Source organism: Perissodus microlepis, chromosome 17, assembly GCF_051167445.1.
Source record: "Perissodus microlepis isolate ML-2025 ecotype Zambia chromosome 17, ASM5116744v1, whole genome shotgun sequence".
NCBI classification, from domain to species: domain Eukaryota; kingdom Metazoa; phylum Chordata; class Actinopteri; order Cichliformes; family Cichlidae; genus Perissodus; species Perissodus microlepis.
Window position 1 is genome coordinate 6,920,598 of NC_140477.1, and position 26,071 is coordinate 6,946,668.

Here is a 26,071-nt window from a genome sequence, read left to right on the forward strand (position 1 = left end):
TGCAGCCCTGTCAGACTTGCACCATGTGTTTTCTGCAGGTTCACTGCAGTCCTGGGGTTTGTGGTCTGGTAATAGGCCTCTGGCTGCACTGACTGATGTGTGCGTTTGGCATGGGTGCGCTCATGTGCCAGATAATGGGGCCCGCTGGAGGTCCACAGAGGATCCATCTCAAGCTGTGCTGTGATGGGCACTCGGTACTTCGCTACAGGCTTCTTCTATCGCCACATCGAGCACGCACGCAAACAAACGTGCCAACACACTTTGCCACACACAAATCTGATTGACAGAGCATGCTGAGCGCCAAGCTGTCACTCACACTTTGGTATCCAGTGTCTCGCTCTCTCTCTTTCTGTTTCATACACAAGTGGTGGGAAACGCACACAAACAGCCACATACGTGGCAGTTGTCACATGTGAGGAGACATCACACCTGTGACGACGCTGGGAGCTCAGCACTCCCGCTTGTGACAAATAAGATAGCAGCTAGCAGAAGACTAGACAGCTTTTCAAAACAACTTTTTACTCTCATTAAGAGCTCCCTCACTGCTTAGTTAACCTTTCCCAGATTTTTTCTGCATTTGCAGACTGGTATTAAGATGATCATCAATAAATCCAAGCTTAAAAACAAAGTGAGGTTTATCTATAGATAAACTTTGGGGTCAGAGACAATAAAAAAAACAAACAAAAAAACCTTCTTTCAAAACATTCCAGTCAAGATGTTGAGGGGAACATTCACTGCAGCACAAAGAGGTCTCGTCACTTTAATAGTAAAGGAAAAACAGACACAACAAATAGGGTTCAGGCTTTGAAATTTAAAAGAAATCCCGGCTATTAAGACATGTTTGCGCTAAAATATGTACTGTGCTTTCAATAATAATGTGGTATTAAAATACGCCAAATGTTTTCCATTTAAGCACATTTTGAAAAGAGTCAATCAGTACTTTGTTTTCATCCTAATCTAAACTATCAGTCACACAAGGACGCGAAAGTGGGGGAAAACTACTGGTGTCTATGTGGCAACTGCTTGCCAATGGCAACGGCGACGGTGACTGAGAGTGCTTGTTGTAAAGAGCTCAATTTTATAGCAGCAGCTATCCATGGTATCACATAACCGCATGCTAAAGACATTAATAGAATTAAAATTTTTATTATACAGTGAAATTACGATATTGTTATTTTTACATTCTCCATGATTCACAGTGCACCAAAACTTTGAAGCTGTAGGTCTTAATCCAGATGTTCTTTGGTCCTTTGTTAGCCTCCATGACCAGTATAGTGCTGGTCTACCAAGTTGTAACCAGGTCATTAATAGGCGAGTTAATTAATACCGTTGCTACACCATAAAAAACAAAACAGGTTAGCTGAACGAAAGCGTCAATACTGCCGACAACCAATACATGTCATCGTCCCAGAATGCATTGTGTGCGCAAAAACATGGACGCTCCCACAGCTCCAAAATAGTTTTAAACAACAAAGATTTAATGAACAATGGAAAAATTGTAGTTATTCTCAAGTATGTAGTATTTTTATGTAGGAGAGATAATTTGTTACATATTTAGAGTAACTTGTCATATTAGTCGGTGTTCCTTTTAAATTCACTGACAGATCACTCCATCTGGTTTTGCCTATTTTTGACGAGCACGCACGGTGACATCGTCCTAGAGCTTGAATTCTAACTCAGAGTATAACAGTTGGTTTCTACCAGGTGTAGACTTACTTAATACACTGTATGCCCTCAAGCCAGTCCCATTTTTTTTGGACACTTTGGGACATGTGTGACATGAAAGCTACAAAAACTTACATGAAACTACATGAAAACCATTAACAGTGCTGGAGCTGTTAATGGTTTCACTGAACAGTAATGCAAAGCTCCCCCAGTCTCATGGCTGACACAGAGTAGAATAAAGACCCTGCAGCTGGTTAGCTAGAGGATACCATTACAGGAAAAAGATCTCGAGGCTGCTGCTAAACGTCTGTCAGGCTGATTATGAATATGATTTCAACTTGCTGACAGATGAAGCTCAGTCGGACCGGGTCTTTCCCAGTTGGGCTCAGTCGGTGTTTACAGTGAGCAGATTAAGGGACAGCTTTACAAACAGTCTGTGCCAGCGGGGAAAAAAATATTTTTTTAAAAAAAAAACCTCTTGGTGTTAAAAAGCTACTGTTGGGATTTACTAAGTGTAAGCCTTGGGACTGAAAGGCATGGACACAGGTATTTTTGCAGCTAATATTATTGCATTCGTACAGTTATGCCCCAAATGATCCATCCACCTAAAAAAAAAAATCTAGTCTTTTTAAATTCTCTTGTACATAAAAACTCAGTTGGTGAGATTTTGCTTATGATAAAAGAATTATAGCTGAGATGGAACAATCCAGATACATTTTTATTTCACATCATTAGCATAACAATAAAACCAATACCAATACTTTCATTTTTACTTTTTTCTGTCCAATATTATTAATACCTCTCATTTCTTCAGTATCAAGGAAATTGTCGTTGACAGCACAGATATTTTCGCACACCCAGACTGTGCTCCGGATTTCTCTACAGGCAAAAAAACTAAGCGATGTCGATTTCTAGAGCATTTCTGGGAGCTATAAACTGAAGGCAGTTGGTAGAAACACTGTCAGTTCATGGTCCCATGGTTTTTCAACAAATGGGCCTGGAAACCTTGCAAAAGTGAGTAGAATCGTGAAACAGGACCAGTATATAAAGCTTCTCAACAAAAATACGAAGGAGTTTTCCAAAAGACCTGCTCTAGGGCAGCAAGAACTAACAACCATGTTCATGCCAACAAACTCAAAAAAACATTAAAGACCTGGAGAAGGTGGTTAAAGAGAAGTTGGCTAAAACCCCTGTGGTGACAGGAACAATGTGATCATCTACAAGAAGTATTTGGAGGAATAATCGGAACTGTATACTAAGAAAGGGTATGAATAATTCTGGAGTATCAAATACTAAAAGTTATTAAGTACAATGGTTAACAAATTTCTTAGACCTTCCCTGTCATAAAAACAAAACACAAATATTTTCAAAATCTGTCAAAAACATGTTTAAAGTTAAAAATGACATTTTTATTTATTGGGCAAATAACAAACTGAATTCCTATTTTTACAAATTTGAGCTATCCCACTCAAGTTCTCCGAGGAGTCAGATATTAATCAAGCGTAACATTCAACCATTAAACTATTTATTTTGGTTAAGGAATCTAAGTAAATAACTGCAATTTGGCATTCTAATCAAAAATTAATGCGCTTTCCTATTTTTTCTGCTTTTTTTTTTGGTAAAACACTCAATTTAAAATTTGATGGATAAAAAAATGTCATATTTTAGTGTTCAAAGTATCACTTTGATTAAAAATGTGAACAGAGGTGGATTTAAAAACCATAAACTGGGGGTTGGTCTAATAAATTTGTTACGCACTGAAAATTGATAATTCACGTGACTGTACTTCCTAAAACCTTATGTCACCTTCTTGTATTATTGTGCAAGAAAACATTTGTCCAAACAAATAAAAATAGGAAGAAATAAAATCTAAAAAAACCCAAAAAAAAACAAGATTGGTATTTGTGGAAATTTTGCTTTCAGAGCATTTTTTCTTAAACCCTGGACAGTCGTAAAGTGTTTTCGTCTGAATGGGTTGTTAAGTTTGTTGTAGCGGAAAGCCTCTGTTAGGTTTGTGCTCCTCTCTGACCGTCGAATACTGTAATCCGGTGTTTAGGTGTGTCTTATCCTGCCCTATTGAGTTTCAGCTACAGTAGTTGTTAACACTATGACCAGCTTAAGCAGGGTCAGGCTGTCTCAGCAAAGTAAGGCGAAACGTAAAAAAGAAAAGGAAAAAAAAGGAACTAACCTTTTGCGGTGATCTCGATGTGGGAACAGGAGACTGTGACCTCATGTTTTTAGCCGAGGAGCCTGGCAGATGAGAGAGAGGAAAGAGAGGTAAAATAAAAATTAGAGAAGTGTTTTCTTCCATTCACAAGGATGACACAGCATGAGTCACGCAAACATACACACTTGGAGCAAAGAGGGGGCAGTGGCTTAAAGCGTCAATGAGTCAAAATAAGTGCTGATGTGCTGCAGGTCCTTTGGACTGCCTTAAGCTGTTTTTACATCCAACAGCTGTTACTGCACTATGCAGAGAGGGCAGAAAAAGAAAAACACTCCATCTGCTTATTATGCTGCTGGGCAGTGCAATACATCAGGAAACACCAGGGAATAAGTCAACACGGGTGCATCTTTAAATAAGTAAGTAACTAAAAGAGAGTTTGAGCTGTTGGTGGGGGGGAAACTGTTGTTGAAATGTAATGACATGCATTTGTCAAGGGGATTGAAAGAAAGAAAAAACGAAAAAAAAACAAGAAACTCGGAATTGACTGGAATTTTAATTGGCATTAACTTCAGCCATCTAGAAATTCCACAGAGAGTTCCACACTTGTTCACACGTGAACCAAACATCTTACAGAGGGAAATATCAGCAACTGAAGACTGTTAGTGAAGGAAATGCTGCTGCCACTGTAAGAGCAGAAGGACAGGAAACAGTGCCTCAGATGGGAAATGCTTTAGTAAGAAAAAGCGGTGTAAGCACCGGGTGTCAAAAGTCAGACTGGAAAATTAGTACCATTCGTCACTGGAGCACTTTCTTGGATCAGCTTTTTTTTTTCCTTTTACCTGAGTACGGTGGCCTAGGAGGTACAGGAGGGCATAGCATTCTGCCACCAGAGTCAGAGGAGTGTGGCATACCCTCTTTGACACTGTCTAGGCTCCAACTACTGGGAGCGGGCCTCACTTTAGAGTACACAAAAACACGACATATCACATGACAAGGTATGGGTTACACAGGATAACATGAGAACACAGTGAAATGTTGCACATTTTAAATGGATGGTATGATTGTTGACAACATATTGAGTGCGATCTGATGACTACCACAAGTTAAACTGCAAAGTGTTTGCTGAGTTTAGAGCACAGAGACAATTTCAACCATTTAAAGATCCTAAAAGAAGATATTATCAATCAGCTGCTTGTGATGAGTGATCAGATGCAACATGACTTCCATCTGCCAAAATAGAACAGTTTGGATTATTACACATGACAGAATTCACTCCTCATCATTTCTACGGGGGATGGAAAAATGTGATGCCACATACTTCAGGATTTAGCAAATCCTCCATGAGAGACTCATGACATTTGCAAGGGTTGTTGCTCATAACAAGTCCTGATTAGGCAATTTTTTTCAGAGTTTTTGATTGGTCTAAAATAATCCAAAAAAGCTGTGTTTTGAACTCTGGTTGTTGTTTTTCTAGTGTTCTGTTTTAAGGAGCTTGTGGCCAACCAGCTTCAAAATGGCATTGCCACTTTTTCTGGGGTCTGGCCTTCTTTTGTTGCCACACTGAATTACCTCCAGCCTTTTGAAAGCTTCACTGTCTTCAATTGACCAAATGCAATCTAGTGATAATTTCTGGTGCGTCCTGTACAATTGTGATTGTGCTGATTGCACATGTTGGCATCAAAAATGTTTGAAATCTTAGCCTAAAAAGCAAAAACCTTATCAGAATGAAATATATCTGCTTTAGTCACATCTAGACCGCTTGCAGGGCTCCTGTTATTTTTAGATCCTCTCCTGACCACTTGCACACGTCCATCTGTGATTTCACCATGCACCTCTAACTTGATACTTGCTGTATCAAAGTGACTCAAACTTCATGTTGAAAAATCATGTCTTCAACCCAGACACCAAAGAGAAATCTTCAATGAAATAGTCCCCATAGCCCTAGTCTGAAAGCAGCTTGGGCAATGTTTAGAAACACAACCAGGAGCATGCTTGCTCAACATTTACTGAGTTGTGCACTCTGAATTTGTCATCTGGGGTCAGAATGCAAACAGAGAGTTCTTCTTTAATGTCTGGAGGTATTTGAGTTAGATCATTCACTAACTTTGCATTAAAGGGTAACCTTGGGGCAGATTTACTAAGGCATTTTGCCAGTACAAACTGGGTTTTTGCTGTCGGTATTGACAGAGCGCAGTGAGTGAGTACTTAGGTCACAGTTTCGAAAGTTGTGGTAGGCCTCAACTCAACTCTGGACTCAACTACTGAGCAGCCCTTTAACAAAAAAATAAAGCAAAACAATATTCCTCTGTCATGTTTTACAGCGAATTTTATATTATAAACAACACTTTCCAGAGTCAGAAATAAAGGTTCATCGCAGATAATGCCACTTGTTCACTCGCAGGTTTCGTGTTAATTCTAACACCTTTTACTACGTTATGTGCCTGTAGGTGTCTCGACACCATATTGTGCATCTCTCGCTGCATTATTTACAGATCACAGCTGAATCACATGGAAAGGTGTGCGTTTGTGCGCGAGTCACAAGGAAGCTACCGCATCCACGCTCTTTACTCTTTTTTTAAGGTGTCTTTTCCGCAAATCCTCAATAATTATATAAAGGAACTGCTCTGAGAGTTGTTCTTTTTTGTTTTGCTGCAAGAAACGGCAATAACTGTTTAAGTATTTTGAAATTACAATTGAGGCTGTTAACATTCTACCTCAAATGGAAGGTATACCCAGAAAATACAAGACATGTGCATCTCCCTTTATCTGCGCTGAGCTAAATCACAACGAGTGGGCCGAACTAATCCATATGCACTCGTACAGTAATGTCACATGTGTCCATCAGTACTGTAGGGATAGTACCTGCTGTTTTTTTCACTCTTTCAGAATGATGGATTAGAAAAAGCTATAATCTAGTCTGTGTGTATGTGAGTGTTTATGTGTGTGTTTGTATCCCGAGGCCAGAAGCAGTTGTGTGGAAACAAATAAAAATGCCTTCAGTCAATCTGTGGCCAAACTGTGACACACACATACCGCATGTCTGGACAGATAAAATGCTACTCTGTACAGTAGCATAAGCATCAATGAAGAGAGCTTTTTGTGTGTGTGTGTGTGTGATTGGGGTTTGTGCTTAATGGGCAAGCGCTGGGAACTGGATGTGGGAAATGTACGGTAGCGCTGGGGTGCAAACACAACAAGAACAAAAAAACACAACATTTTGTAAAACACAAGCAAGATTTTAGAAATCACTAAATTTCAGACAGCACAGAGATGTTTCCAAAAAACAAAGGCACGGAAATCGCGGGGACAGTTTTTCGTTACCTCCGCCAATATTTTCTGTTTGCGATTGTTTGTCTGTGTGCAATTCTGTCTGTCAACGAAATAGCGCAAAAACGTTTTGAATGAATCCCGATAAAACTTTGTAGTGGGGGAGAGTGAGGTCACATTAACGATCCATTAAAATTTGGTTTACATCCACTGAGGTCTTTGAGGTCAATTTAATGGTTAATTGGTTGAAAATTGACAAAAATCTTATCAATTACATCACATTTGACCTCTGCCCTCTCCTTATATTATTATATATGACCTCCCATATTATTGATCTGTGACAATAATGCTATATAGAGCTATTTAAAGCTATGTTTCATACTGCCATTGTTTGTATTGACAGCATATAGGCGTATAGGGAATGATATATAGGGATTCTAAATATTACATTAGTTTGGAACTCTGACCTTGTCTTCAAGGTTAAATGATAGCGGTATATGGGAATTCTAAATGTCACATTATCGTTTGCATCCAAATATCATGTCACCTTTGACCTCTGACCTCACTTTTATATTTCATATCTGCCTTTCTTTCAAGTTGGCCCTTAAATCTGTCTCTTTAAAGAAGGTTTTGTTAAGAGAAAGAATGAGCTGCCTAGTTAGTTAGTTAATGGGTACATTACCCATTACCTGCTCCTGCATTATAATAAAGCTTAGTTTGAAAGGACAGAATCATAAAGTGAAGAACATTTAGCTGTTTTCAGCTGTTGTTGTGTTTTCTAAAATGCCCCGTTTTAATTTTTGTTGCGTTGCATCTCAGGGCAACCATAGAATCAGAAATAAACCATTTCTGAATCAACAATAAGAAACAGAGCATCAAAAAAATGTGTTTAATGCAAAAGAGCGACTACGTGAGATAGCATCGTTTCCCTGGAAGGAGAGGGAACACTTGAAGGACATAAGAAATATGTTAAACAAAGTATTTTTACCTTTATCTGGCGCTGAGAGGTTGGGGTCACTCCTCGGTAAAGTGGTATCACCTATCTGATGAGCAGGGGCTCTCTGCACAAGGAAGAAGTTGTCCAAATTATTGTCTAGCACATACTGCACAGAATTGTATTTGTAACAGAATCACTGACCTGAAAAGCTAAAAGCATTGGGACAAATTTAACAGAACGGGATAAAAGAAGAAAAGTCACAAAGAAAGGCTGCTGTGCGTGACCTTCATAGCAGAGATTTGGATTTTGCAGAAGTGGGTGATGCCTCTCCGCACCTTTCCATACCCCCCCAAAAAAGAAAACGTATAAATAAGGTACCTTATTCTTAGTCTCTTGCTCTAATTACAGTAAATGATACAAGCGATCAATGTCTCTAATAATCAATATTCCATTAGCAGCTAATAGCGAGTCTTTCATTGCTGTCAGGTTGGAAATAATTGTTCGCCTCCCTAACATCAATACCTCCAAACTTCAAATGACTCAACACAAACAGGGGGAAGAAAAACAGGTGAACAGTGACAGGCACTGACCGCAAGAGATGAATGGCCTTGAAAGGCAAACATTATTTTTCTCTTATCGTGGCTTTGTCACTGCAGATGGAGTGTGTGATTGTGTTACAGTCTGTCCTTCATCGAGAAAAGAAGCTGCAATATCATAGCGTTCGTGTCGGCTCTTGTTGTTGTTGTAGCATTAGTTGGCTGTAAAGGATTTTTATTTATTTTATCTTTCTTGCTAACAGGAAAAAAGCGAGCTGGACTGTTTGACTTTAATAAAACATGAGTAACATCAGCAGCTCTTGAAAAACTGCACTTCTATGCTACGAATAGCCTCACGGCGTGTGCCCTCATCCGGAAGCCTTTTCTTTTTTTTTGGCAGTCACTCATTGAAATATATTGTACATTGCAAAGGTGACCTTGTTTTCTGCCCCAGTATGCACCTTACGTGTGGCTGCAGTGCTGGACAAATATAGACCCTGCTTCTTCTTTGCCTTTTTTGTTAAAATCAGGCAGCCACACACTTGGATGACAGGTTGTGCCATGAGCAGGACTAATAGCAAAAGAACCATCTGTAAGGGCCACAACTGAAAGAAAAATGACTATTCCTCCATTCATTACCCTCCTAAGAAAAAATAAATAAATAGCACACTCACTTCAGCCAAAACCACCAGTTTTGAGTGTGGTGTCTATTAAGTTAGGTAGCAGTGGTCAACCCTGCAGTGCTTCACAGTGTTCGGGAATGAAAAACAGCACCATAGCTGCTGAATTCAACCAAAAAACTGACACAGAATTCAAGAGCGGAGTGATATAAGCTCCAGTAGATTATGTTATCGGTTTTCTCACCGCTGTAATCCTCAGCTTTTGCCCGCTGTTAGTGGCGCATGAAACGGGATTTCAAGCTCGGTGGCTGGATGCCTCTTGCCGAAAAATTCCCCCATCGGCACTGCAGCCTAGTTGTCATGTAAGTACACAGTGGCGCCGTTGACTTTATGAACCTAAACTTATTTTTTCAGATACTTCATGCTGGATGTTCATGTTTTTCAAGTTAACACTGTGAGGTTGGGAACCTTCACTTTCAGACCCAAGCCTTAATCTCCTCCCCTGTAACTCTGTAGCTATCTCTCGCTTACTTTTATAAATGTGCCAACCTCATTACTTGATACCTACTCCAAGTTTAATATAAGTATCTACCACTGTAATAGTATATACAACAATCTGGGATAACACTGTGATCACCTGCTCAATATTATGTTGGTCCCTGCCTTTGCCCTTACCTATTAAGGCATGGACTCCACTAGACCCCTGAAGGTATGCTGTGGTATCTGCGCCGAGATGTTACAAACAGATCTTTTAAGTAGTAAGCTGTGAGGTGGAGCCTCCATGGAACCGAATTGTTTGTCCAGCACATCACACAGATGCTTGATTGGACAACAAACTCGTTGTGCTCCTCAAACCAGTCCTCAACCATTTTTGCTTTGTGGCAATGTGCCTTATCCTACTGAAAGAGGCCACAGCAATCAGGGAATACTGCTTCCATAAAATGATCTACAGGGTCTGTAGCAATGCTTATGGAGGTGGTACATGTCAAAGTAACATCCCCATGGATGGCAAGACCCAAAGTTTCCCAGCAGAACGTTGACCAAAGCATCACACAGCCTCCACCACCTTGTCTTTTTCTCATAGTGCATCCTGGTGCCAGGTGTTCCCAAGATAAGCGACACACATGCAGGCAGCCATCCAACCAGACCACCTTCTTCCATTGTTCCGTGGTCCACTTCTAATGCTCATGTGCCCACTGTTGTGTATTCTGACACCCTTCTATCAGCTTGTCTTTTAGATCAGACCACACAGGTTAGCCTTCACTCCCCATGTGCATCAGTGAAACTTGAGCACCCATGACCCTGTCGTGGGTTACCCACTGTTTTTTCTTTTACCATTTTTAATAGACACTTACCACTGCAGATCAGGAACACCCAACAAGAGCTACAGTTTAGGAGATGCTCTGACCCACTCATCTAACATCACAACATGGCCTCTGTTAAACTCACTCAAACTCCCTTACACTTGCCTATTTTCCTAACAGGTGCCATGATGAAGAGATAATCAGTGTTATTCACTTCACGTGCCAGTGATCAGAGCGTTACGCCCTATCAGTTGATACAAAGAAGTATGGAAAAGGATACAAAAGGCACTAAATACAAAACAATGCTTTTACATAACTTTGAAAAACAAAGTTATGTAATGTATCTTCTTGCGTTACCATTTCTTTTTTCTAAAACAACCTAATACACTGCTTATGAGAGCTAGACCCTTTGCAAAAAGGGATGGGATTAGTCATTTATTATTTTGTGCAAACAGGCTGAACTGACAAGTAGACACCTTCATGCAATACAAAGCGGAAAACAGTTCACAACTCCAGTGTCTCTATGCTCGCTTGTTAACAGTCACTGAGGTGTACTTCAAATTGAACATAACACTTGAAACGCATTGTAACAGGGAACACGAGGTATTATGACATATGCACTATAGCTATAAAAGGCATATTTGAATGCCGTATTTATAAGTGCAAATAATTGTGTGTGCTGACCTGTGCAGGATCGAGGGGGTTGGGGAAGATGGCACTGACCGGTCTCTCTCGTGGAGACAGACAGGCATTTTCTCTGGAATGCTTGTGTTTCTCTGCCATCTGAGGGGATCCTAGAATGGATGGTATGAGACATTAGAGCGGTAACAGACACACAGACGCACACACACAAGTAAATACACAAACGGATAAGGGACCAAACGACAGCAAGGTGTTAGGCTATTACCCGCAAACACTGGCAATCAGGAAAGGCCAATCTCTCTTTCTCCCCCCAAGCCTCTCCACCATTCTTTCAGCCTCACTACTTCCACAACATGATAAATGGCTTGGCCACTCCTACACACACACATTAACACACACACCCTCCTCACTTCCTCACCTCCTCTGTTACACTGGACAATCACAACAGAGACATGTGCTAGAGTTCGACAATATAACATATGTATCACGCCAACGGAGATGAACACAAAAGCCCGCCCCCACACACATGTTGGTACGTTTCTGGGTTTTTTTCACAGCACTTCTCCTCAGCTGCTGGAGCCATTGTATGGATGCTGATCCATTAGTGAATGTTACAGCACTTGGAAGGCTATCATACGAGCATGAAATGCCCATCGTTGGCTCTTATTCAGATAACACCACAGCAGCAATAATTCTCAACATGCTTTATGGGTAGACAGAGGGCACTTTTATAAGGGCGTCGGCCGCTGTCAGCACCTTGCCAAAGGGGAGTGTGTACGCTTCCATAAACGTCTTCATATATTCTTACTTTTTATGACGGGGATCAAGCAGAACACATTGAGATGAGAGCAAGAGAAGGCATTAGACATTCAAAATGCACCGCAGAGGAGGCTTGGATGACACCGGCCTGGACAGGAGATTGTGCTGAAGTCCAAGAGGGATACTCAGCTATAATGATCTCTTACTCTCTCTTGCATTTTCACTAGCTCCATGTTTCTTTCAACAGCATTTCTCTCAGCTCTTTTCATTTCTTTTTTTTCTTTTCTTTCTTTCTCTCTTTCTTTTTTTTTTTTTTTTTTCTGGGCTCATTTTGTATTCCTTCTATTTTTCAGTCTCGCACTATCCAATGCTCCCTCCTCATTGTTCTCTTTTCTTCCCCCTGTCAACCTCCTCCGCATTTATCCCTAGCCGTCATCTAACCTCTCGAACCTCACCAGACAGGATGCTGCGGTGGATTGAGAGAACATTGTGTCAGTGAAAGGTCAAAGGTTCAGACTGTCCAGCTGAATCTCTGTCTGCTTCCTCTGTGTGGATTGAAATATCAGCTAAAAGCCTATTGTGTATAGTTTTTGTACAATAAGTGGTGTTTCTGAGTGCCAGACTCACCTCTGGCACTGGATGGGGCTGAGCTGGTGACGTTGGGCGAGGCAGAATGGTTGGAGCTGAGGCTCGAGGTAGATGGGCTGGGCTGCAGGTGGAAAAAACAAAAATGATGAGTACATCAATACCACCATCAAACTGCAGAATATCATGAAAATTTATAATTAATACAATATACATCTACCAAAACAAAATCCCAGTTTGGTTGGCTTGTACTGGACATGCTTGGTTTCTAATCTAGTTTGTGCAAAGCTGAGCATCTATTATAAGTTTTGTCTGTAACATTTACCTTTTTCTCAGTAAGTAAAAAAAAAAAAAAAAAAAAAACAGTACTAAGCAACAGTGGAATAAAGAAGTTATCATTAAAGTGCACTTCCTCAACTGCCCACTTGAGGTGGCTTTCAAAAGACACTCAGTCCCATAGATGGCGATGTTAAAATGCCCAGCTTCACTTGAAAAATTTGTATAGTTGCTGTCTAGCACAGAAAAGGCTGTGGCAGTTTTGCTAACTCATCTGTTTAAATTTTATTAAGGCTTAAAAGTATGCATTACTGGAGATGTGGCCACTTTGTTTACTCAGTATGTGATGACACAGGCTGCTTTACTGCTAGTTGTTTGCTTATCAGTAGGAAAAGCTGTAAAACTTATGAAGTCTAAAGTTTATGCCCTCTTTCCCCTTTTTCAAAGATGTCCAGTCGGTCGGATTGGAATCTCTGGCAGGTCAGCTCTGGCTCTCGGGCCTTATGTTTGAAAACCGTGCTCTAAGAACCCGTTCTTTTATTATTTATTGGTTTGTTACATAGCATTAATTTGCATTTACATGTGTGATGCTCTTTTGCAGTGTGTGGATACACCTTGCTAACTAAATATAGTAACATCTGACTGAAACAAGATAGTGACGGCCATTTTCAATCAATTAAAAAACTAAAACCATATATTTCTAAATTATGATTCGTCCAACTTTTACTAAATTCTACCTGCTCTGTAAACTTAAGAAAAAAAGAAGCACAAACTAACTCTTTGTAATAGCTTCAGTCACATCCCTGACAACATTTTTTTTTCCTCCCATGTTTTCCCCTCTTCCTGTTATTCGAAGCCTGCCAGGTGCGGGAGACAGCCTGCCAGGAGTTGTCGGCAGCTTTCTGAATTGGCCAAATCTAGTTTAGATTAGACTCCAGCGGGGCTCCCCGGACGGGCCCACACAAAGCACTATGTCCTTATTTGATATAATCATGACAATTTGCACGGACAGACTGCGTTTCACACGAGCAAGAGTGGAAGATAGAGAGAAAAAGGGTCAGAGGAGAAATAGCAGTGAAATAGAGTGAGAGTGGATTAAAAAGCATTGCAAGTGAAATCTGAAGGGGCAAATGCTGGGATATAGACTCAATCTACTAGGTTAAGTGCCTTTGTGTGGGCGTGTAGGCATAGGCACAAAGGGAGACTACCTGCATGTTGAAGACTTCATCCGAGCTCTCCGATTGCCCTGTGATGTTACTGACTTCATTGGAGGCTTGAGATGACAGAGAGGACGAGGAGTAACGGTTCACCGCAGGGTAGCTGAAGAGGCTAAAGGCGAAAGAGAGAGGGTTATGATGGTTTACAATACAAAAGGGTGAAGTTTCATACTATTATACATGATTAGATTTAAAAGTGGTTCACTCACCAAAGATTCAGCAGCAGTAAGGCCAATAAAAAGAAAAAAAAATAGACAAACAGAGAAACAGAAAATACCAGATTAGAAGGCAACTGATTCATCAATCACAGCATTCCATCATGCTGCCAAAAGGCACAAGAAAGAGATGTGACCTGGTTCTTCGTTGGAAACTGGAAAATAGAAAAAAAAGGAAAAAAGAAATCAGAACTCAACAAGCAAAAATACGAAATGTCACAGGGAGATTGAGGTGATGTGTGCGTCTCCATCTTTCTTGTGTGTGGCTGTGCCCCGCGGGATCAGACTCTGGAGGCAGAATGTCGCAGGTAGACGAAGTGGCAGGGTCACTGAACACATCAAAACACACGCATACACGCACACACACACACACACAGTCTGCCTGCTGGCCCGACAGCAGCCACACAGAAAACATCCCTGTGGGTGCCAGCCAGCCACCCACACCTATTGTACTGAGCTATGCCAGTAAAGAACTGAAGGAGGAAGCGAGAAAAGGCAGAGAGCATGACGTTCGAGGTGAGATGGAGACAAAAAGAAAAAAAAAGAAAGTAAGATGCAAACAAAGGTCTGCATTGAAGGGCAGCGCTTATAGACCGAGTAAAGGAAGGTGACAGAATATGAAGGAGAAATTTTATGCACTCCAGAGATGGAAGTTAAAGATCTTTTTGGGTGACTTGGCATAATAAACCAGAGAAGTAATTGACATTGAAAAGCAATACGTTTTCCTCACTTGTTAATTTAATTAGCTGAGAAAGACAGAGACATACGCGTAAAGCTACGGAAATTAAGAAAAGAGCCGTCACCTCCGCCTGGCAACTCCTCTGCCGCCATCTGGGCTAATGATGCTGGGCACGGAGTTCCTGCACGTCCGCGGGCTTCCGTTGGTGAAGTGCACCGGGCTCGCACGCACATACGCTGGAAACTCCTGGGGTTTTTTTAAATTGGGAGGGGGAGAAAGTGCACATGATTAATTGCTTCCTTGTGCCAGCGTGAGGTATGTAAATAAAACACACAACATGTAGATGAGGGCAGTTTGTTTAATGAGGGGTGGTTTTTCCCTTTAGAAGAATAAAGGGGTCATTTACTCAGAATTCTTAGCACAGCAGTCAGTTTCTATTGTCACATTCACTGTTTGTTTCTATTAAGGCTTGAAGACTCTGATAAGTAATTTGAGGAAAATAAAGGAACACATGTTAGACAGCTTTAATCATCCTTACACATGAATGACATTCATTAGGTAAATGAACCTCTGTTTAGCTTTCTTTAAAGTTGATGCCTACCTGTATGCCTAGACTGGACTTCATGAGATGGAACTGGTCCACTAACTTCTTGTGCAGGGGTCTCATATCTTGAGGAACAAACTTCTCATGCACCGCGAGGCCATACTCCAATATATGTGCCTGCAGGACAAACAGAAAAAAGTGCACAATAACTGAAAGTCAAATTTAGGTGATAAAAATGATTCATCTTGTCTTTGCATTTAAAAAGACATCATGAGCTCAAGTGATGTTTCCAACCTGCTCGAACATGAGCTCTCTCAGTCGCCCGATCTTCTCTCCGTCCTCGGGGTGATTCATAATGTAGTCCTTCACGAAAAAGGCCTGCACAGAAGCAAAAATGCAGAACATCTGTTATGTATGCCCTGGGAGCTGAAGCAGCGGGCTTTTTTTTTTCTCTCCACAGCAGTGCTACCTGAATTGCAGCCTGCCTGACACAGCGAATTAGTGTCCACACAACTATTTGTTGAGTACTTTCCATTTAAAATGTTCACAAAAACTGAGAAAAATTTGAGTTAAAAAAAAAAAATCATATCCTACTAAAATGCAGGGTTGAAAAGTCCTGTCTGGCAAATTTGTGTTGCAATATTAATATCAGGTTCAGTGGGCAGAATTAAAGTACATAGTGGCTAAAAATAGAAGGCGAAAAATACAGTGCCAAATGGATGTTAGTGAAATCAAAGCATTGATTTTGCTTTGATTTAAGAGCCAATTTGGTCTGCGATTTTAAAAGCCCCTTTTATATCACTTTCATTCGTGTCATTGTGCTCTGCTAGAGATCGTGTCTCTTTAGAAACATCATCCTTCTTCATTTTGGCTTGCAGACTGTGCTTGCTATTCACTTTCCCAGACACTGCCTTCAAAAAAAAAAAAAAAAAAAGAAAAGAAAAGAAAAAAAAAAAAGAAAGAAAAAGACTCAAAGGAGAAACTGATAAGATGAAAAATGCCCCGGTCTGCTTTGAATGATGATATCTGGGGTTTTTTTTGGTTTTTGGGCTGTTTTATTTTTTGTTTTTTGTTTTTTTTTTTTTTGGGGGGGGGGGGGTTGTCACTTTCATACATTAAAAGATCTTTCCTGTTTGCAATGCCATCAACACTTGCAGTCTGTCTACAGATTATGTTAAATCCCTTTCAATCTGCATCAGAGTACACAAAGCGAGGGAGAACCGATGAAAAGACCCACCTCACAATCTGCTTATGAATCTGCCGCACACTCACACACACACATACACACACAAAAAAAACGAGACTGAAAAGTAAGGAGGAGTTCACTAAAAAGATCAGCACGGCTCCTCTCTCAAGGACACAGCTGTCTATCTCCAACGAGACACTTAAGAGAAGAGAAGCTGAAGGCTGCTTCAGACATACGCACTTCCAAACACACACATAGATGTCTATCAAAGGATGCATGCAGCTTGCAGACTATGAAACTTCAATAAAATAAGGAACCTTATTATTCCAGACAGGCATCCTCAGATCTTTATCAAGATGGCATAAATTAGTATGTGGTGGATATAATATTCCCTCTTATTAAACTGTGAAACAGAAAAAAAAAATCTTATTGCATAAACATTATTACTCTATGGTGAGGTGGGACGCTCAAAGAGAGAAGTACTGAGTTTCACCAGGAAATTCTATACAAGACCCCCAAAAACGGCATCAAAAAATAATCAATAATTTTCTACAAATGATGGAAATTTCTCGTCGGGCTACAGGGAGCGAGACCTCACCGTGGAGTGGCTCAGTTAATCATTAGAAAAGTCCAATTAGAGACGGAATGCTGAGGGGTGGGGGGGAATAAATCAGACAGCATTCCCCCTCAAGGGTTTCAACTCAAACTGCAGCAATAAATCTGAATATTAATAACGACAATTTCTCCTTCATTTGGAGCCGAGCAAACCTCCACAGCTGTCAATCGGCATTACGCGGGTAAATTAATAGATTTATAGATGCAGTCTGTGGGGCACCGCATGATATATTCTGCCAAGAAAAATGAGCTGCTGATATTGGTGCCAATGTGTCTGCTGCAGGAAAAAAAATTAAAAAACAAAACAAAAAAGGTCAAATCTGTGTCAGGCTCATGTGGTATGATCACATTCTGTTATTTATGTAAAAATATAAATTACAAAAGATTTGAAGGAGACGCTGGTCAGTGTTTACCCAGAGAAACAACATCTCTATGCATATCAATATTTACCTAACCTTGTAAACAATGTGTAAAACGGGAGGAAATATTTTGTAAGTTGCAACATTTTATACAGATTTTTTTTGTTTTCAGCAAAATAGTGGCAGCAAAGATAAAAAGAACTTCTAAAATGCTTATTTTTGGGCTCTTATCGGCGTCCTACAACCCTTAATAGGGTACTTGTACTGAGGACATGCGCTTCACTCACAAGCACACACATACAGTATTTGTTCCACAGAACACACATGCATTGTCACAGCGGTTGCTATGCGACACAGAGAAGGCAGCCGAGTCCACTCAATTTGTGAAGAACAAAAAAAAAATCTTTATTTCTTCTTTTCTAGTCTTCTTTCTTTTGAATTGAGCTCCTAATGGTTAAAGTGTCTCCACTCAAGGAGCATTTAAAAAAGCAGCAGTAAATGGAGCTCTCGATGAGATTGCCCATATTTCAACTTTCCATACCAATCTGTTACCACTTCATCATATAAATACTATAAGTTTGTGTGATTGGATGATATGACTAGGAAGATTTTTGCACTTTATTAATCTGGTACTCTGCCTCCTTAAGAATTCGGCTTGGTATATAATTAGCTAAACTTGGTGGATGTCACCAAAAGGGTTAGGTACTAAGGTAAAGTTGCGAGTTGCACACCCACACTGATTGAGATCCTTATAATCTTTACTAATGACTGTAGCACTATAAAGAACTGGCATTATGTCTCTGCCAAATAAAGCATTGGTGCTGTAATCTCCATGCATTAGCTAATAAGCTGTTCCGGAGCCTATGCTAGCTAATCTAGCTGTGGTTGTTACTAATTTTTTCACAGATAAAGCTTAAAGCACAGCCATGAACATAGTGGCAAAAATGCTAACATTAAGCTGAGTACACCACCAATTTGGTCCTGTGTTTGGTGTTACATTGACGATGTTCCCATCTAGTTTTACTTAAACACATTTTAGCAATTGTTCTCTCTGCAATACATACTTGCTTCAAAATACACGAGCGGCGTATTTATATATAATTTGTTAGAGAACATTGTGAAAATTATTTTTACGGCATTAAAATTCAGTAATTTGCAAACATGGCAACTTATTTCCAAGTTTTAGGACTACATTGGTCATCTAATCCCTGAAACTCCTTCCATTCTTCTATCTGACATTATTTGACCTCCCGTCTCTTTTCCCCCCACATCCACCTTATCATTCTATCTGACCAAAAAATCCCCCCCACCGACCTATTCCTACACTACCCATCCATCTTGTTTTCCCACTTCCGCCCCCTCCAGCTTTCCCCTCATCCATCTACTTGGTCAAGCCATCATCCAGCCATCAATGCATCCATCCATCCATCTGTTCATCCGATCCACCCTCCACAAAACACTTTCTGTCCATACATCTCTCCATTTTAAGCCACCTTCATGCATCATTAGGTAATCCATATGTCACTGCCTCTCATTCCTGCTTAGGTCTCTAAAATCCTCCAACCTTATCCTCCAGCAAGCCATTCATACCTCTTGGTAGCGGGCCAGTCCCCCGTTGACTGCGGCGTCGATGACCCCGTTGAGGCACATGGTGAGAGGGTTGATGTTCTGCATCTGCCGGCTCTGACACTGGGTGATCAATGTGCGCAACTGCAAGTTCTTGTTCTCGATCACCTCAATCGCATTCTCCAGTGGGCTTACCTCCACCTGTACACATGAAGGATGAAGAAACATTTTGTAGCTTTTTATATGAAGCTCTAAAGGGAGCTTTACAAATAATATCTGGAAGCTAAAATATCTATGAGGTATTTGAGTAATGTGGGAATTTTAGAGGGTCTGCTAAATAATAAATGCTACTGAGGTCCTTTATAGTGAAAGGTGCAGCAGTTTAAAACATATTAGGTTCTACAAATCAGGATATTTCAGCTTGTAATACTTTAGTTTTGACCACTTTTTTGTCCCAGAACAGAGCTGTTTTTTCTTCTTCTAAAATACAGCAAGTTGAAAAGCTGCTTAAAAAAATACAATGTTGCCAAAATCATTTGGATCTTTTAAGTTGATATGGTATACTTGACATCCAAAATGAGTCTTTTTAGAAGTAAACACTCGATACCAGCTTCTTGTTAAATTTGTTGGAAATGCTTTAAAGAGCCTTTTCAGTGAAAACTGCGCTCTGAGTGAGGCAGCTGCAAAGCTGGGTCAGGATCTTTAATTGTATTTGTGTTATTTACCAAAAAACAAAAAACACCTACATGTATCAATTTATTAACCATTATTATAAAGAATTATTGTAGCAGCTTCATTTAAAACTAAGTACTATTTTTTTTAAATATACATTAACATATGGACACTTTGTCACATACTCGTGAAGGCAGAGTGAAATATTTTTTCCTTCATCCTGATTTCTTTTTCTGTATTTTTTCCTTCTCACACAAAGCTTAATCCTTTTGCTAATTGAGCTTTTGCCAGTCTCCATTTTAAATGTTACTGCACTCCACAGCCATCATAGAGTAACACTGGCTTTACAATCCATATTTCACACCACGCTCAGCAGCTGTGAAGTAAAGAATATGCGCTTAGACCATCACAGACAGACACTGTGTTGGACTGCACAGAACAACATTTCAAAATCTGTGTAAATCTGACCCTTAGAAATCTGATTGAGAAGACAAAGCATTTACATGTAACAGTGTAGCAATTGTCCCGTGTCAAATTTGACAGGAATTTGCCAATTACAGGGGAAAGAAATCCCAATACAAAAATCAATTCTAAAAATTGGACACGTTGGCAATCAAAGTAAAGCAGTTTGGCTTTTAGCGTGACATCCAATCAAACCAATTGCGGAAACTGAACATCCAATAGCCCCAAACCTATGACATAGGTCATGATTGCTGCTCAGTCTAATGACTTGGATCAATACTTGTGTATTGGCTGTCATTACTCTAAATTCCAACCTGCAGAATAATAAAAAAAAGAAAGTATCACTGTGTCCCTTGTGTGAAATGGCTGTGTGTTGTGTTTATGCCTTCACTGCTATTTCATCAGACTGTGTCACACTCACCAGTTCTCTCTTTTCAACTTCAAACCAGCGGGAGATGCCTGGAAGACTCTGGATCAGAGTCAGAGTTGTCCTCTCCACCCACAGACTCTGCATTCACGCAATACATTCATGAGCATTAGCTGATTGCTAAACATACAGAAAAAAAATCCATAAATACTTAGGCTTGCTGTACACATATCTTAGTGGCAGCACTGTTCAGGATTTAATTGTTGATCCACAGTTAAAGGAAAATATAAAAATGCCTACTACCCAAAAACACACTTTTACTCATATGTCATATGTCTAATATCCTCTCCAACAGTTATGCTGTCAGCCAGCATGCTTGTTATATTTCCAGCCTCTCAAAAGGTCATTAAGACAGCACGCAAGCTATGAAATTTTAATATTAACAGCAGGCTCTAAATATAATAGATTTATAATACAAGTGAAACAACACTATTTTATAGACATGTTACATATAGACAGCAAACAGGTTTTTTTTTTTTTTTGGGGGGGGGGGGGGGTGTACTGTACTTAGCACTAGAAACTTCCCTCCTTGTCAAGATCTACAGGCTTGCTATTACTTAATAAGAACAACAGCATGTTTAAGCATCTACAGCAATGCTAGTTTCTAAAAACAGCTAGCATGCTAGTTTTTCTCGTGAACTGTAACCTCAATGCTAGTAATGGTGTTCTAATTTAATCACAATGACAATCTGATGTGTAGTGGGCATGCTACCATGTTAGTTTAACATCTTGTTATACAAACTGGGGCTAAAGGGCAATTGCAAAGAGTTATGGATATATGATCCATGCATTTTTACTTTGGGCGACACGGTGGTTAGCACTGTTGCCCACAGCAAGAAGGTCCTGAGTTCAATTGTGGTTAACTGGTAACTCTAAGTTGCCCATAGTTGTGAATGCAGGTGTGAATGGTTGTCTGTGTCTATGTGTTAGCCCTGGCGACCTGTCCAGGGTGTTCCCTGCCCGTTGCCCTAAGACAGCTGGGATAGGCTCCAGCACACCCCCCCCCCTAAAAAAGGATAAGCGGAAGAGAATAGATGGATGGATGGTATTTTTACTTTATATTTTTGTGTCACTTGCGTATTTTTACCTTTAAACCTAAGTATTAGATATATCTGTTACCTTAACCCCCACATCTTTATTTTATCCTGATTTCTTTCAAAAATCGGTAATCCTTTCACAACTCTGGGGGTGTTTTTGTTCAGCTGACCCTTCTAAAGGCCTTCTAATGATCAAGATGCTAACACAGTAGAGCTTCATTTATTTAGAGACAGTATCTTGCTCAAGGACACTCCAGCAGAGCAGATGAGCGCTGACATGCACTATTGATCCAGTGTCCTCAGGTTGAAGAAAGGTCTTCCGACGCACTACACAACATTGCTGCCCTTTTATTGATTTTATGTTTTTTAAGGCCAAGAAATCCTCCTGAACAAGTCTTGAGGAAAAAAAAAAAGATGCACTGCAGTTTAAGAGCAGGAAGCAGAATCTCACATAAAAAAGCAATTTCTGTCATGCAGATAGAAACTTCAAGAAAAGCTTTCTTTCCTACTTCAGTTTATTACCATATCCTTTCTGCGGCATACTCTTGTCACTATGTGAAAGTTTATTATAGATATTATTTCCATCTAAGGACCAGAAATATCCAGTCCTGATGGAAATATGATATCACGATTAAATTTGGCCAAATAGCCTTGATGGAAGTGAGATGAGAAGGCTGCATGAAGCGTGTGCATTAAAGCAGAATATTTATGACAATAATATCCGCGTCTGTGTGTCGGGTGTGCATATCTGTTTAGAGTGTGTGCATCTGCGTGACTGTTTGAGTGTGTGTAACTGCATCACGCTGTACAGGCTTCATTTGCACCAAGCAGTACACTGCTCTGACTAGTATCCGAGTTCCTGTGTATAATTACTGATACCGGAGCCACAATGAATAAAACATGCACTATACACAAAGTAATACCTGAGCACCGATTCAAACTATCACTCCCTACATGGCCCATGATGGATGAACCGGGCAGAGAAGGAAGTAAATGAAGCCGTTTCGTATCAGTGAAAAATATTAATGTTCAGAAATGTATGATTTTAACTTTTGAAATATTCATTAAAAAAAGACCTGTTTTCATAGCACATAACATTTTGCAGTGACTCCACATCCATTTTTTTTTTCCATTTTTCCACTCAGCACTAATCCACAATCGATGGTTTGAAGAGAAGATAACCTTAGATAAATGCAGAGAAATTTTCTTTACCTTAAACTCATTCTCCTTGTCTTTGGTGCCCTTGTGAAAGGGCCGGTCATATCTGAACCTCCAGATGTGATTAAACTTGTAGAAGCTTTTGATGTTGTCAGGCACTCCATCTCTCTGTAGCACATCCTGACTGTCGGGGATGGGGGTTACAGCATAGATCTGCAGGTCTGAAAGCCCCTGAAGTTAAGGAAAGTGCAAGAGAGTGACAAGGGAAAGCACTGCAGACTTAAATGGAAAGAAATCTTCAATGACCCGAATGCATATCGTAACTTCAAACAGGACAAAGACCTACATAGGCAAGAGCTTATGCGCATATCTTTAATCAAGATATTGGCCACACATTTGTTTGCATAGACTAATGCAGGGGTAGGGAACGTTAGTCCTAGAGAGCCGGTGTCCTGCAGGTTTTAGATCTCACCCTGGGACACCATATCTGACTCAAATGATTAGGTCATTATCAGGCCTCTGGAGAACTTCAAGAAATGTTGAGGAGGTAATTTAGCCATTTAAAGCAGCTGTGTTGGATCAAGGACACATCTAAAACCTGCAGGACACCGGCTCTCGAGGCCTGGAGTTCGCTACCCCTGGACTAATGCATAGTCAAGCCGGACCAACGTATCAGCTAGTTAATATCATTGGACAATATCAGCGATTTGCTGTTATGTGTATCAGCATTTGTAACTGCTGATAAAGGAAATTTTTAAAAGATGAGACAGAAGAAACACCTTTCGACCATGTTGTAAGTGATGATGTTGCGTAGTTTGTCCGCATTATTAAAGCAGTGTGGGATTATCCTGACAGAATACGCAACAAAAAGCATCAAACATCCAAAGAAGATCTTTATATGTCCTTCGAGAAGCCTGGTGAACTATTCCTGAAGACTACTTAAAGAAATGACAATAAAACGTGCCTAAGGGAGTTCAGGCTATGTTGAAGAATAAACGTGATCATAATGTGATCATACCACATATTGACTTCCAAGCTTGTTAGAATAATACAAGCTGTTTTTTTGCTTAACATGTTGTATTGTCATATATGTTTCCCCATGTTTCAATAAATCGCAGCACCTACTTCCCCTTTTCCTGGCAGAATTAAAGGAAATGATGGGTGACTCAAATCTTTTGCCAAACACTGTAAAGCAAGAGGGAAAAATAAGTTTTTCTTTTGACTAGTATGAGAAAACATACAGTGAGACTTGACAACTTGAGCAGTGTAAAAAGGCAAGGAGTGAAAAGTGAGTTAAGTGTCTTTCAAAAATGCCCAGCCTCTCCTTTATTATGAGAAACCCTGCACTGATGAACAACTATATCAGAGAGAGGGAGGAGAGCTGACGCACATGAATTCATATGCATGAGTGTTTGTATCAAGGATTTACAGATGGGTGAGCAATCAGAGAGACTATTGATTGGCCTAATGTGAGAACAACACAGCAGCTACTTCATTCAGACGTCACTTTGAGTGGGGCGTGTGTATAAAAGGTAGGCACATCGCACATAAACTATTCAAAAATGAAAAGTACATCTTAACTTGAGGCTATTTTCTAATCAGTTTACATTTTGATGTCACCCGCACACCTGGAATATTTCCTAACGGCAACTTTGAGGGCTGCAACACTACTGTGTTGACAAACTCTGCCAACTTCCAGACAGGAAGACATACAAACACCTGCCAAAATACTTTAAACCTTTTTGCGATTGTTCCTGGTACACTAAGACTGCAATTTGCCGCAGTGACAAACACACACACAGAAAGACAGACACCAGCCTCACTTTCATAGCTGGTAAACATGTCTATCTTCAGCCCTGTTCTCTCTTTTACTGTTGTTTCCTTCAGTCTTTGTGTCACTATGTCATTGAGTCTGCCTGTTTTCTTCCCTCTTCTATCTAGGCCAACAGTTGTCCCTTACATTGGTGTGAATAATTAAAAAGTCCCACATACTATAGGAGTGAATCTGAACACTGCATGGAAATGAGAAAAATGAAGGGAGCTTGAGCTTAGGTTAGTTGATTTGTACCTGGTCCCTGGTAGGAACATGGCTTAGTTGTTGTGTTTAAGGAAATGCAACACCTTAGTGCAGGGGTCCCCAATCCCAGTCCACGAGGGCTGGTGTCCCTGCAGGTTTTAGATGTGTCCTTGATCCATCACAGCTGATTTAAATGGATAAATGACCTTCTCAACATGTCTTGAAGTTCCCCAGAAGCCTGGTAATGAACTAATCATGTGATTCAGGTGTGTTGACCCAGGGTGAGATCTAAAACCTGCAAGGACACCGGCCCTCGTGGACTGGGATTGGGAACCTCTGCCTTAGTGTGTCTGATTGTGATTTGTATTACATTTTGTATACTGCATGCAATTTGCAGCACTGTATGTTTGCGTGATAGCATGTGCCTCATGTCGCCTGCAGGGCAATTGTGTACATGTATACACAAGGCTAGCGGAGCCTCCCTGGCAGCACAGTACACATGCATATGCAGTCGGTTTAGTCCCCACGTCCAAGACTGTATCTGCTTAGTTGGGGTTTCATGTTTGACCACAACTTTATTTCATGCCTCCATGTACACTGAAGGATACACTGTGCGTCTGCCTGGTATATGGTCTGGTCGGGCTGGTTTACGTGCTGCATGGCGATGGCGTGGGGGAACTCGTTGAGCATCCGCTGCTGGAACGCCTCCAGCCTCTCGTAGTCATGGCCTCGGCACACAAACTCCTTATTCTGCAGTGGAGGGGGGTTAGGAAAGAAGCAGCGTGGGGTTAGCTTGACATCTAGTGGGCACAGACTGAAACTGCAGCACCATCTGCAAACTCCACCAAGGACAGGGCCTGTTACATCATTAAATGGCACTGAATAAGACTTGCTGAATGTCACCTTCCACTGGAAGAGTCTTATATAAGAAAAGTTAATTCTTTCAGAAGCGCCGTTTCTTTTTTGAAGAGGGCGAAAGTATTATTCCCTTCAACTAGCTGTTCAAGACAAAGAGGGAATATGGTGATTTACATACCCGTAAGAAGAAAGGAAACTTCTTCCCATAGAATCCGACTCTGAAGAATTCAGGTTCTAATCTTTGCTGATCCATGATCTTGTCATAGAGAGATGCTTCCATCATCTGACAATAAAAGACAAA

The 26,071-nt window shown here is 40.5% G+C and overlaps 1 protein-coding gene across 4 annotated transcripts in view; it reads right to left on the reverse strand.

Annotated features, from left to right (window-relative positions):
- The window catches only part of dock4b (dedicator of cytokinesis 4b), a 135,686-nt gene that overhangs the window by 4,368 nt on the left and 105,247 nt on the right, over window positions 1-26,071 (reverse strand). For 2 of the 4 annotated variants that reach the window (XM_084910345.1, XM_084910343.1), the window contains 15 exons: window positions 25,949-26,053; window positions 25,521-25,662; window positions 22,950-23,116; window positions 20,695-20,781; window positions 19,164-19,340; window positions 15,708-15,791; window positions 15,471-15,590; window positions 14,994-15,115; window positions 14,328-14,345; window positions 13,967-14,078; window positions 12,525-12,606; window positions 11,181-11,290; window positions 8,088-8,160; window positions 4,672-4,788; window positions 3,854-3,915 (listed from right to left, as the gene is read on the reverse strand). In XM_084910345.1, coding sequence (XP_084766471.1) covers window positions 3,854-3,915; window positions 4,672-4,788; window positions 8,088-8,160; window positions 11,181-11,290; window positions 12,525-12,606; window positions 13,967-14,078; window positions 14,328-14,345; window positions 14,994-15,115; window positions 15,471-15,590; window positions 15,708-15,791; window positions 19,164-19,340; window positions 20,695-20,781; window positions 22,950-23,116; window positions 25,521-25,662; window positions 25,949-26,053 — 1,578 coding nt within the window. The remainder of the gene's footprint in view (window positions 1-3,853; window positions 3,916-4,671; window positions 4,789-8,087; window positions 8,161-11,180; window positions 11,291-12,524; window positions 12,607-13,966; window positions 14,079-14,327; window positions 14,346-14,993; window positions 15,116-15,470; window positions 15,591-15,707; window positions 15,792-19,163; window positions 19,341-20,694; window positions 20,782-22,949; window positions 23,117-25,520; window positions 25,663-25,948; window positions 26,054-26,071) is intronic. The other 2 variants (XM_084910344.1, XM_084910346.1) reach the window with 2 other exon arrangements.